Source organism: Brassica napus, chromosome A1 (assembly GCF_020379485.1).
Source record: "Brassica napus cultivar Da-Ae chromosome A1, Da-Ae, whole genome shotgun sequence".
NCBI lineage: Eukaryota > Viridiplantae > Streptophyta > Magnoliopsida > Brassicales > Brassicaceae > Brassica > Brassica napus.
In genome coordinates, this window is record NC_063434.1 from 28,871,288 (window position 1) to 28,884,861 (window position 13,574).

At 35.3% G+C, this 13,574-nt stretch overlaps 3 protein-coding genes across 3 annotated transcripts; 2 read left to right on the top strand and 1 right to left on the bottom strand.

Annotated features, from left to right (window-relative positions):
• The first annotated feature begins 282 nt into the window (after positions 1-282).
• LOC125587768 (protein OBERON 1) lies at positions 283-7,284 on the top strand. Its single transcript, XM_048758897.1, has 4 exons — positions 283-418; positions 1,018-2,014; positions 6,134-6,202; positions 6,548-7,284. The coding sequence occupies exons 2-4, from the start codon at positions 1,030-1,032 to the stop codon at positions 7,159-7,161; spliced, it is 1,668 nt and encodes a 555-aa protein (XP_048614854.1). The 5' UTR covers positions 283-418; positions 1,018-1,029; the 3' UTR covers positions 7,162-7,284.
• A 2,222-nt stretch (positions 7,285-9,506) lies between these two features.
• On the top strand, positions 9,507-11,384 carry LOC106427945 (splicing factor ESS-2 homolog). Its single transcript, XM_013868667.3, has one exon. The coding sequence runs from the start codon at positions 9,602-9,604 to the stop codon at positions 11,093-11,095; it is 1,494 nt and encodes a 497-aa protein (XP_013724121.2). The 5' UTR covers positions 9,507-9,601; the 3' UTR covers positions 11,096-11,384.
• Positions 11,385-11,645: 261 nt separating this feature from the next.
• On the bottom strand, positions 11,646-13,350 carry LOC106427948 (thymidine kinase a). Its single transcript, XM_013868671.3, has 4 exons — positions 12,675-13,350; positions 12,458-12,602; positions 12,268-12,389; positions 11,646-12,170 (listed from the first exon to the last, which is right to left on the bottom strand). The coding sequence occupies exons 1-4, from the start codon at positions 12,824-12,826 to the stop codon at positions 11,885-11,887; spliced, it is 705 nt and encodes a 234-aa protein (XP_013724125.2). The 5' UTR covers positions 12,827-13,350; the 3' UTR covers positions 11,646-11,884.
• Positions 13,351-13,574: the final 224 nt, after the last annotated feature.

Here is a 13,574-nt window from a genome sequence, read left to right on the forward strand (position 1 = left end):
CTCGGTTGGATGTCATAACTTATAAGATTCGTATGTGTTCAAAAAAAAAAAACCTTATAAGATTCGTTATTTGGGGTTTAATTGCGCAATATTAGAACTATTTGGGACTTCCTGGTGATATTAAATTAAATACAGGGGCGGTGTTAGCGTATGAAATGGATTGGTTTGAGACGGGGGCCCGACGTAAGCGTTGGGAAGATACATCGCGCTCAAAAAGTCAACACAAATTACCGGCTGGTCAGGTTACCGTTATGTACTACAAACCGGCAGCTGTACGTCTTCATTTATAGTTTAATACAAACAAAAAAATGAAAAGAAGTTTCCATTTTTTTTATCTTTAAGCTTTCCCTTAGGTCTTTCTCACCATTGTTCTTCATCCTCTGCGTGCGACTCGTAACGCTCTCCAGTCATCTCTCCGGTGAGTCTTCCGGTGCTCCCTCCGGCAGCTCTTTCTCCGTATTCTAATATTTTATTTATTGTTTGGAGTTTTTTCTGTTTACAATTTAGCAAAATCATTTTCATGATTTGGTTGTTGAAGTTAGACGCTGCTCCTCGAGATTCTAAGAGAAAGTTTATAACTTTATAGATCGTGCTTTTTGAGGCTGCTTCATTCAGTTATGATTGTTTATCTTTTACTCCCGATTTAAAAAAGATTCGTGTTTGACTTTTCTAGCGTTCATTCCACGACCCAGACAGATTCTATGAACTTTCATTCTAGACACTGTTTTGTGTTAGGCTGTTCTGTCTTTATGTTTTTTGAGCGGCCACCAGTGATTGATCTCAACTCAGTTGAACGGAGGATGTGTATTTCTAGATGATAGGCTCAATTTTTGTAAGCTCAAAACGTCATTTAGTTCGTATAGATCATACTTCTTACAGATGTTAATATGTTATCACTTCAGTTAGATTGTCTGATTTGCACATGTAACTGTTCTTGCTTGTTTCTGTATTGTGTGTCGGTGTGAAAGGTTTTTCCTTTGGTTTTAACTTAAATGTAATTTTCCTCTCTTTTTTCAGGACTTTTAATTGATGGGAACATCATCTGGATCCAACCTTCCTCACCAAATGCTACCACCACGCCAACAGCTCCAAACCGTTCTCTCCCTCGCATCTTCCGATCCACCTCACTTGTCACGGTCCAGCTCCGGCATCGTCCGTGAATCTCCAGCCGAGAGCGCCAGCTCTCAAGAGACCTGGCCAACCTCAAAGTCCATCATGGCAAAGAAGACAGAGAGCGGAGGAAAGTCAGGTCCTGATAAAGTCTCACTACAGGACATAGCTAGAGAGAGAGTGGAGTTAGTCTCCGAGAGAATGCTCCGCTTACCAGAAGGCTACCTCGAGGAGTTAAAGAACGGTCTCAAAGCTATCCTCGACGGAAACGGTTCTCAGCCCGTTGAGGAGTTCATGTTTCTGCAGAAGTTCGTTCAGACACGTTCGGATCTAACTTCGAAGACGCTTGTGAGGGCTCACAGAGTTCAGCTAGAGATCCTCGTGGTTATAAAGACTGGTATCCAAGCGTTCTTGCACCCGAACATCAACCTATCTCAGACCAACCTCATCGAGATCTTCTTGCACAAGCGATGCAGAAACATCGCTTGCCAAAACGAGCTCCCGGCCGATGACTGTCGCTGCGAGATGTGCGCCAACAGGAAAGGCTTCTGCAACCTCTGCATGTGTGTGATCTGCAGCAAGTTCGACTTTGCTGTCAACACGTGCCGCTGGATAGGCTGTGACGTGTGTTCTCATTGGACTCATACGGACTGTGCGATTAGAGATGGAGAGATCTCGATGGGAGTTTCGGCTAAGAGTGTGTCTGGAATGGGAGAGATGCTGTTCAAGTGTAGAGCTTGCAACCATACCTCTGAGCTGCTCGGTTGGGTTAAAGATGTGTTTCATCACTGTGTGCCGAACTGGGACAGGGAGGCCTTGATGAAGGAGCTTGATTTTGTGCGTAGGATATTCCGTGGGAGTGAAGATACGAGAGGTAGGAAACTGTTTTGGAAGTGTGAGGAGATCTATTTATATAAAGTATTGTTTGCCTCTCTCCTATGCATCCACGTCAGATCCAGCCTGGAAATTCGCTTTCTGTACGCGTGCCACGTGTCCACGCTCCGCTCTGTGCTGTTTCATTAAAAGAAATCGTCTTGGGCTTTCTTATTTTGTTATCTGGTGGGTTACGTCATCTCGGCCCAGATAAGGATACGACACAAAAACGAAATCTGATCTTCTTCTTCGATGCGGATGTGATGCAGGACTCCTGCGATTCTTCATTCGATCTGAAACTGTTTATTAATGGCTGCGACGTAAAGCGAATTGATCACCCCTCCACGATTCGTCTTCAATGATTTGTGAAAGGCGGTGTCTCTAATTCTATAAAAGGTGAGCCTTACTTTTCTTAGAACATCATCATCTGAACTCTTGAAAACTATTAAGAAAACTTTTTCTCTGAAATGACTAATTCATCGATTTTATTTTCCGATCTGAAGTCCTGAAGTCTGGTCGATGCTTATCCACCATTCAAGTGCGGTTGCTCCGGTTCCGGTAGGCCAGAAACGTCGAAAGCTGTGGGGAAATGATGGGCGTGGATATGCTCTCACTGGACTCAAAGGTATTTCTTTTAAAAACTCATGTTCATCATGTTCTTCAATTCATGTTCATATTTAGATTGAACTATTCCGGCGTGTAATCTCTATCAAGGTTTTAATTTAGATCTTCGTTAGGTGTTTTAACACTTTCATCTTAATTAAGATGATTGTTTTTTTTTTTGAAAATCATGTTCACATTGTTCTTAAACTAAACACATGTTCGAAGTGTTCTTAACTCATGTTCATATTAATTTACAAATTGTTTGTTGATTATGCTTCTTTCTCAGTGTGATTATGTTCGTAAACTCATGTTAATAGTGTTCTTGAGCTTACTATCTCGAATTTCCCTTTCCGTTGACGTTTTACAGTCTACTGCTTTACACGCTAACTTCTGCAGTGCCTAACTGAGTCAGAGAACAGAACCTTCACTTTCCAACTGAAGCTCACTGAGTTCAACATCACTTCAAAGCATCAGTCATTAACCATCTCCCGCATATTTGAAAAGCATCAGCGTCCACCACTACCAAGCTTCGCTGAACAAGTAAGCACACTTACAGACATTAATTCAACTGTACTAAACAGACACTTATTTCCTCAATAAAGTTTGAAATCTGCAAGCCTATCAAATTGGGGGTGTCCATGATTTCAAAATACAACCTAATAATGATCCTATAATTACAGATAAGGTCTTCACTTTAACCGCTGCAAGAGACTCTCTTATGTGTTTTTTCCTTATAAATGTGATCTTCGTTGCGTTAGAATGTTAGCATATATACAGAAGGTAGTTAATTGTGAAGAGTGAACAAATGCCATATATGATCTTTGTACACTTGCTTTAGTTTCCTTTTGATCATCCTGCGGGATTTTGTTTATATAAATTTATATTCTTCTGTTTTTGTATTATAACTGGCAACTCAAGAGATACAATTGTGCTCACCCTCAGATTATTTACTAAGAAGGTCCAAGTTTCTGGCAGTTATTTGTTCTGATGATATCTTTGATATGTTACTTTTTTTAACAAAGCGCCATCATGGCAGCTCATCATACAAACAATTATATTTCTGAGAAGCATTGGTCATTTTGTTTGCTAATTTTCTAGCAGTCTCTGCAGAGAAATAATGACGACAAGAATAAAAGATTTGTGTAAGGTGGCTCCAAATGGAAAAAGCCACGCATAGCTTAGCTTCCTAAGTTCAGCATGAGTTGATGTTTCAGTCGTCATCCTTGCCTTTATATTTTCTCTGTTTTTTACCATTTTTAATATTTTAGTACTCAAGAGTTTCTTCTCAGATGAAACCTGTTTTATGTTTTGTCTTAGATCCTACGTATTAGTTTTCCTTACCAACTTGGTCCTAAGCTGGTTTTTATCTTTATAAAAAAAAACTCTTTTTAGAAGCTTTTTTAGGGTGACACATACACATGATATATGTAAAAGGTTATGAGTGGTAGTCTACAGCTCCATGCTCATAACTTGCGTTCCAAGTAAGGTGGATTGAATAATAAGCTCCATCGCTTTGAGGTCGTACGACTATGATGCGACTCTACATCCCACTCTCAGTTTTAATTAAAACTTAAAAGAATAAAGCGATAAACTTTTAAGTTCCTCATCTTCCCTCTTCCTACATAGCTTGAACCTCTGATCCCAATCAACTAAACTGATAATCATTTTTCTTGGCGTACATATGAGCTACAGATAACGACGCATGGACTACGTCACATACATTATTTAATCATTCCTCCGACAGTCGTCCTTAGACGCTTCAGATTATGCCGCGTTTCATTATTAATCCGTCAAAAATCCACATAAAAATTGTTTAGATCACAACAACAAAACAAAAGGTCTGAGAAAGTATATGCAAATGTCTTTATGAGTTTTCAGAAATACACATCTTACACGTCAAAAATACGCAACACGATTACAGTGTGTCAGGGATAACTCAAATTTTGCTCAAGGTCCATCCATATCTCCATCTCAGTATCAATGACTTCATCAATGGGAGTCTGAGCCAATGTTTCCCACTTTGGAACTTCTTCAAGAAGAATAAGACGAGAAGTTTCAAACACTCGATGGCCAACATAAAGTGAATCACTATAAAAAAAAAATGAATCACTATTTACTTACGATAGAAAATTTTGAGTAACTTAGGTTCACCTCACATGGAACACAAAGTTCTGCCAAAACTCAAACTTATGGTTGACTTTTATAATACAAATTTTGTTCACACTGAAGAGAAATATGGGAATGAACAGAAAAAATTTACGAGTCAAAGTTACAAACTTATCACTCATATGTATTTACAATTTTTCAAACGAATAATTTTAGACAAATGACATTTAAAAATATTTAATATTTAAACCTATGTATTTGAGTTAGTTACAATACATATAATATTCCCTTTTACATCCACAATTAATAAAATGTTAAGTTTTATATATTTTCTTATTTACAGTATTTAAATGATCAATACAATTTTGGAAGTAAGAAAAATGAAGTTAAAATCAATATAAAGGAACATATTTTCAACACAGATATAAAAATTAAAACAAAAAAAAATTAGATGATTTTTGTAAGGAAAACTGAGCACATAAGATCACAAACATGACAAATAGACATGAGAAACATGATTTAAAAAAACAAGATAAATTTCTTTCCGACTCCACCAACATAAATTTTGAATTCTCTGATTATTTTTTTAAATTTTTTTTCTCCAGCATAATCATGGTATATACTCGCTCTTTGACTATAACCCGTTTATGGTTTTTATGTCAATTGGCAAAAATTCATACATTATAAATTAGAAGACAAATCCTTTTAACAAATAAAGTTTACAACTTTATGTTATTCAATTACAAAAAATACAGAATATTAAATTAAAACTGTAAAAGTTAAGAAGCTAATAGAAACTAAAAAAATAAACCCAAACTATTTACATAATAGTCAATAAATATAATTGAGCTTCAAAAATTTTATATTACTTTTGCATCAAAGGAATCTTCTTTACAGCTAGGCAATGACTTAAAGCGAATTGAAATATTTGACATGAAATTTTATAACAGTACATTTAAGTGTTAATTTATAATATATACAACTAGATTTACACTTTCAGTATTTTACTCAGCTATCAATATCATATTCATAATAATATAAACTGTAACTAAATGCAGTCAATCCATTCATTCAAATGATAATCATGAGAATCACAAAACTATTTTTGAGATCCTAAAATATAGCAACCCACAATTAACCAAACAATTGTGAATTCATAATTATCAAAATACATACTACAAGAACACTACTCACACCTCATTCACACAATATTATATGTTATATACCGCAACCTATTAATCTACATATAAACAAAAATCAAAAATAATAAGTCTTAGCATGCACACTCTACACATCCTAACATTCTTCAAAACCATATAAGATTATTACACACTTCTCTTGCAAAAGCTCACATAAAATATACGCAAAGAAATTATATAATTACATATTTACATACACCACATGTAAACCATATCCCGCGCGTAGCGCGGACCGACCCTAGTTATTGATAAGATTAAAGGTGGATTAGCAGAAGCAACAGCTGCTAAATTGATACTTATGTTCTTCCAAGGTAAGCACTCTCACTATATACAGTAAAAAACTTTATAGTATTTTATTTTGTTTATTTATAAAATTATTAATTTTTTCGTTTTTAGATTTTTTCTATTTTAGAATATATATTTTTATAAAATAAGAAAAAGTTGATTTTACCACATATGTTGATAAACTATTAGAAATTTGACTATTATATTGGCTATATTATATTATTTGGTGTATATGAAATATGTTTCATACAATTTAAATGTGGTTTTAGATATAATTTACTAAAATTATCAGTGAGATAATTTTATTCTCCTGTTGTTACATAGATTGTTTTTATTAAGTTGCTGTCCTAACTATGTTTTTGTGTGTGAAGAAATTGAATTGGACTCTCCAAAGAGCCTTGAAAACGGAGACAGTGGAGGGATGATAGCACCACAAGACGCATGCAACCGCATTGCTGAAGTTGTGAAGGAGACACTGAGGAAAATGGAGATAGTGGGGGAGGAGAAGACAAGGATGTACAAGAAAGCGAGGTTGGGGCTCGAGGAATGCGAGAGAGAGATGGAGGAGAAGGCAAAAGAAGTAGCGGAGCTGAAGATGGAGAGGCAGAAGAAGAAACAACAGATTGAGGAAGTAGAGAGGATAGTGAGGCTGAAACAAGCGGAGGCAGAGATGTTTCAGTTGAAAGCCAACGAGGCGAAAATGGAAGCGGAGAGGCTGGAGAGGATTGTGAAGGCGAAGAAGGAGAAGACTGAGGAGGAGTATGCGAGTAACTACCTGAAACAGAGGCTGAGCGAGGCGGAGGCAGAGAAAGAGTATTTGTTTCAGAAGTTGAAAGAGCAAGAAAGTGGTGGTAATGGTGGTGGTGAGGCCTCACAGTCTGTGATGTACTCAAAGATCAGAGAGATGCTGAGTGGGTACAATGCACCGTCGCCAAGAGTTGATCCAAGATCAAACCAGAGAAACCATTTCGGATCCAATCCTTGAAATGTTTGTAATTCATGTTCAGCTTCGAATCAATTACTGTTGGATTTGCGTGCGTGTTAACTGTGAAGTCTTGTAGTGGTTGTATTTTATTAATGTTTAATACCTGGTGACTTTTGTTGACTACTAGCATGATTAACGGAAATTCTTAGGGGCGAAAGTTAAGAACATGTTCTTATATTATGCTAAGAACCCCGTCCTAAGAATTTTCGTTAATCATGCTCTTACTCCCTCTTCTTAAATATCGTCTAAAAACATTTAACGATATTTAAAAAAAATCGTTTTACATTTAAAGCTTTAACTAATAAATTATTTTGTTTTATTTTGTTAATAGTAATAAATTAAAATATGTTTTTATTAAATATATACAATAAAAATGTACAATAATACTAATACTTGTTAAATTTTAAAGTTTAAAATGATATTTAATACTCTCTTTGTTTTAGAGAATTTTTGTTGTTTTAATATGTAACATGTTTTTATTTTTATAGGTAATTTGTCATAATATTTTGTAATTTATTTTGCAGTTGGTTGAATAATTTATTTTAATAATAAATTTTTAGATATAAAGTAATTCTTTTAATATATTAAAAGAGGAGTACAATATTAGATTATCCCTTAGTTTTACCATTTATTTACAGTGACATGTCATTGAGGCATTTGTTGAACCTATATTTAAGTATGTTTGTCTTTTCCTAATTTAAATTATAGATTTATTTATTCAAATCTTAACCAAAATAGATTTTTCAATATATTTCCTAATATATTTTGTATTAATGTATTAAATGTTTTCCAATATTTAATAAATAATAAATTAAAAATCACATACCATAATCAATTTATACAATGGATAAATAAAATATAAAATAATTTATGAAACACCGTGATATAGTAAAAGATTAAAATAACAAAATATAATTATTCAAAGTTATAAATAAATTTTTTATGTTTTAAAATGTTATACTAAAAATTATTTAATGAAAACAAATATTCAGACGGTCACAAGTCAAACTCTAGGAATAAACAAAAACAGCGCATGATAAATTTTTTTAAAAAAGATTATTTTAATAGAAATTATAATTTTAAATTTGTTTTTAATTTATTTTATTTATTATAAGGGGTATTATTTATATCTGCAATTGAACATTTATAGCATCACTAATACAATACCACTCTTAAAAAGTTATTAGATGCGTTTCTTCTCTCATATAAATCTGAACAAATAGAATTACTCAAAAAACGTTTCGTCTGATAAAAACTTTTTCTCATGAAATTTTCATACGTAACTAACAAACGAAAAAACTTGTTTTCATGGGGGTTATTGGTAAGTGAATTCTCATGAATTTTAAAAATTGTAAGAATCAATTGTTATCGGTTATTGGATTTTAAAAATCTTAGTAGAATCCATTGTTATTGGTTTAAAAAATTTCAAAATCCATTCAAATCTCTTGTTATTCAAAAAATTTAGTTATTACTGATTAACTAATTATAACTAAAACTAGTGTTATTGAGAGATGAATTCTATTCATTTTTACTCATAAGACTCAATTTTCAAAATATCATATGTATCCATGTGATTTTTAAAATCCTTGTGATAAAAAAAACTAGAAAACAAAATAATTATTCTTACCAAATATCTATTGCACCTTAAATCCAAAATATATGTTAAAACTATAATTCATTACATTTATATACTTTTACATTTTGAATAATTCTTTTTTAAAATATAATATTTTTAAAAATATTATATTTTTAAAAATATTATAATTTTCCATTAAATTTACAAATCTTAATACTTTTAAAATATTATTTTAAAATAGTTTCAAAGAACATTTTTAAATTTCAAAAAGAAAATTTGAGAAAAAATATTTTTTCTTAAAATTATAAAATGTTCTAATTTGAAAACATATAATTTGAAATTATATAAAATAACTTTTATTTTTTATTTGTATTACTTATACATATATACAACAGTGAGTAAAATATATTCTATATTTATTTTACAAAAAATGATAGAAAAAAATAATGCAAATTCATGAAAATGTATATCAATCTAAAAAGTTATAATCAAATTTCATAAGTCAATGTATATAAATTTTCACAATCCACATAACTTGTTAAAATTTACCAATTCTCAAAATTCACAAACTCTACACAAATCCATCCCCCAATAACCGCCCTAACAAAAACGATTTAATAAGATCCTAAACCGGTTGTAACACCATAGATCCTAATCCGGTTGTAAATACGATTTTGCTTACTTACATGATTAGACATTGATGAAATCATAATATATGGGGCAAAAGTGTAAATACTATAGAAGATAAACGCGTGAAAACGAATTGATAAGGAATCCTCGCCGACGCATTCATCTCCAATCATCGGGTGAACCCTAATTCTCCGATTCTCCAATCAATTTCAATTTCATCGGATCCGATTCGAGATGTTTCTATCGCCTGGCCACTCTCCACGTCATCTATCTTCCCCATCGCCGTCTTCTAACGCCGACGATGGTCCCCGATCAACCCCTCGCATCTCCTCCTCCTCCTCCTCCTCGGAGATCGCCCCTCGGAACGCTAGAAAGCGGATGAGAGTCCTGGACGAGGACGCGTACGTCGAAGCGATCGAGAAGATCATCGAGCGCGATTACTTTCCGGATATAACGAAGCTCAAAGACCGGCTCGATTGGATCCAGGCGGTTAAAACCCGTGACCCGGTCCAGATCCGAGATGCTCAGCTGAAGATCATCGAGAGGCGTGGGAAGAAGGCGAATCATAACGGCGGGGACACGCTGGGTAAGACTCAGACTCCTGGATCGACTTTCTTGAGAAACTTCACTCCTTTAGATGAGTTTGATGGTAAAACCCCTAGAACACCTAGAGAAGTTGAAGTAGTTGCTAATGATGGTGATGGTGATGGAGATGTAGATGTTAACATGTCGTTAGATGAGTTCTTTAGGAGGTATACTAGTGAGGATAACGATAGCTTTTCGAAGATTCTTGAGAAGGTTAATAAGAGGAAGAAGGAGAAGTATAACTACCTCCTTGAAGGTGAGAATAAGGATGTTGATTTGGAGAGAGACAGGATCACTGATGGTTACGGTACGTCTTATCAGCCGCCGAGTACGTTAGAAGGATGGAAGTATACAGCGAAGAATCTCCTCATGTACCATCCAGCTGACCGCGGCGAGGCGGCGTTAACCGAAGAGGAGAGGGCTGTTAGGTTAGCTGGGTTGACGAAAGAGATTGCGAAAGGGAACACTCGTTTTCAAGGGAAGATGATTGATTCTAGGCCGAGGGAAGATGGTTCTGTTGAGATTCTTTATACTCCTATCGCGGGTTCTTCCCCTATGCAGGTTAGGGATAGAGACAAGTCCAAAAGGTATGATCTTGATGATTTGAGGAAAACGCCGAATCCTTTCTATGTGGAGTCGGATAAGAGGGCGGGTAATGGGTATAGTTTTGTTAGAACGCCGTCTCCTGCACCTGGTCTTGATGAATCGCCGTTTATAACGTGGGGTGAGATCGAAGGGACGCCGATGAGGTTAGATCCCGAGGATACACCTATCGATATTGGTGGTAGTGCTGATGGACCTCATTATAATATTCCATCTGCGCCTGCGAGAGATGTGACGGCGCATTCTTTATCGAGGGACGCGTCGAGGAAGCTGAGGGAGAGGTCGAACAGTATGTTTAAGAAGCCTCCGTTGCCGTCCCCTCATCATCGGAGTGGGAGCGCGAGTCCTAATGTTAGAACGCTTTCGCCGGCTGCTCAGAAGTTTTACAGACGGGCGATAGGGAAGTCGTCTTCTACTGTTGATGAGAGCCTTCGTGCGAGTTATCGTGGAGCGAGTCCTGGTGGTGTGACTCCTAAGAGTGTGAGAAGTGCTTCTAGGTTCGGGAAAGATAGGCTTACCTCTGGTTCAAGGTCGCCTTGATTGTGCAAATGTTATATGATGTTGAATACTTCTGGCAACAAAGGTACTTCTTCTTGTGCTAGATAAGCTGCTTGTGTGCCAAGTTCTGTTGACTCTTTTCAAATGGAATATTATCTCTCGTCGCGTTTGTAATTTTAATTTCCACAGCTTCTCTTTTTTTCCTTAGTAGCTCATTTTATGCTCCCAGGCTGTTATCGCTTACTGCACTTCAGTGTTACAACATTATCACAATGTCCTCATGTTGAGTTTGGGGTTTAGTCTCTTAATATCAGTACCCTTTTGTGTGTAATTCAAGGTTCTTTATAGTTAGTTTGTCATCCTCAAGATTGTTCTCTCTGCAGCTTTTGAATCTCCTCAAGAGTTTGGAGTTGCTTGATGTTAGTTTATCATTATGAAATAGGCAGTCTTGTGGTGCGACAGCAGTGGAAAGTGGCCTTGACCGAGTGACACACGCTTGCCAAATGGCTTATGAGAAGCACTTAGACCAAGTAATAGGGTTGTATGTATCATGCTATGCTGATAGATTTGCTTTGCGTACTCAGTAAAGCTATGAAAGTATGCATAGGATGAGAAAAGGTGCTAACAAAAGCCAGTAGAATGCAATGCATGAAACAAACATAGATCAGAACTCATTCGCTATAAAGAATTCATCAAGCATATAAGTTACATACATGAAACATCAGAAGTGAGGATAAACCTAGACAAGTAAAACAAAAGCATACAGAAGAAAAAAAAAACAGAATTCACTATCAAACATGACTATAATCAATGTTACTGGTTCCATAGCAGTTATGGTTGTATCATAGCAGCAACTGTCTCCACACAAGATTCACTTCTTGCCTTGTCAGAATCCAAGACTTCCTTTGATGCTTTGACGACAACTTGATTATTATTAACGTAATGCTTGCGACAGACAGGCATATAGACATCAGCTCCACCAATCAGCTCGGTTCTGGTGTCACAAGTCTTTCTTAAAGTGAAGAAAGCCTTTTGTCCACAAACCTCACACCTAGCAGTTAGCTTCGTCACAGAATCAGCCAAAGGTATAATGTCAAGAACAGCACCAAAGCTCCTTCTGCATTTTATCGCCAGAAAAAAAAAATTCACATTCAAGTTACAGTCAAACAAAAATTATTCAAATCTGAAAATGTCAAAACCATAGAATCAAGCACCTTAAATAGTCACCATCAAGGCCCGCAACAATCACAGTTTTGCCATCATCATCAGCGACTTCGCAGCAAAACTCATAAAGGTCTCCAAAGAACTGTGCCTCGTCAATACCAATCACATCAAGCTGACAATCATAAACACAAAATTTTCAATACAGATCCTTTCTAATAAGACCAAACCAAAGACTTTTACCTTGGCATAAGCATCTTGTCCGAATATGTCTGGAAACGACATAAGATCCGGAAGAGTCCAGCAAGGGAATCCGATTCCATCGTGCGTCACCACCGAATCTTTGGCGTATCTCGTATCTTTACTCGACTTCACCATCGCAACACTTCTACATAACCAAAAGGTAAGAACTTGAGAAAACTATATAACTAAAATCTATGGAGATGGTGAAAGGTTTTACCTTCCGGCGCTGATCTCCGACTTGATTCGGCGGAGGAGAGAAGTCGATTTCCCGGAAAACATAGGTCCCGTGATAACATGAATAGCACCGGACCCGTGATGTTCTTGGTCGGAGATAACATCTCTGGAGATGTCACTGTCGAGGGTCGTCATGGCAGAGACTTTATAAGAGAAGATCGTTATTGTGAGGATGAAGAGGAGGAGAAAGGTTGAAACTTTGCTTGTGGGTTTTAGGTAGGGATGATGAATAACTTGTCTATGGTATTATATAACAGAGAGTCAGAGGTTGAAGAAGGAAGAGAATTGTAGGAGAAGATTTGTCAAAGTCAAAAGATAAGGTTTTTGAATTTTTTTTACTTCTTGGAGGGAAAACAATGTTCGTTTTATAGGGACCTTTTCAGGTTTTATATTGTGGGCTTAAGCCCAATAAACTTAGGCTTGAAATATATTTGTCTTAAAATTATTGTTTTTATTAATATTTTTGTGATTAGGTAAATTGAAATAGTTAACTACATTTTTATTTTAATAAGGTAATTTTTTGATACTTTTAACAGTTATACAATTTTATATTATAATAATTTATTTACTTTTGAATCCACATATAAACCAAAAAATTATCGGTAAAAGCATTAACTCTCTCAACCGTATAAGTTGTTGAATAACGCTTAAAACTTTAATTGTAACCGTCGTGAAAACTTTTTCAAACATTCATTCGATATATTTTAAAAGTCAGATTTTTTGATAATATCTATGAAACATAACTTTACAATATTGTAATATTTTGATTTAACTATGGTAATAAAATTGTGTAGCAAAACTATTTTTTTTTAAACTAGATTTATAAATTTAAACGTTAAAATACCAATTCAAACACAGATAACCAATTAAAAATAACCCATAC

Bases quoted from the DNA above. Each gene is read 5' to 3' on its own strand.
- LOC125587768 (XM_048758897.1), top strand. From the start codon at position 1,030: ATGGGAACATCATCTGGATCCAACCTTCCTCACCAAATGCTACCACCA. The intron at 2,015-6,133 runs TCTATTTATATA...GACCGACCCTAG, and splicing joins GTTTTGGAAGTGTGAGGAGA to TTATTGATAAGATTAAAGGT. The intron at 6,203-6,547 runs GTAAGCACTCTC...TTGTGTGTGAAG, and splicing joins GATACTTATGTTCTTCCAAG to AAATTGAATTGGACTCTCCA.
- LOC106427948 (XM_013868671.3), bottom strand. From the start codon at position 12,826: ATGACGACCCTCGACAGTGACATCTCCAGAGATGTTATCTCCGACCAA. The intron at 12,390-12,457 runs GTAAAAGTCTTT...TATGATTGTCAG, and splicing joins GACAAGATGCTTATGCCAAG to CTTGATGTGATTGGTATTGA. The intron at 12,171-12,267 runs GTGCTTGATTCT...GATAAAATGCAG, and splicing joins CTTGATGGTGACTATTTAAG to AAGGAGCTTTGGTGCTGTTC.
- LOC106427945 (XM_013868667.3), top strand. From the start codon at position 9,602: ATGTTTCTATCGCCTGGCCACTCTCCACGTCATCTATCTTCCCCATCG.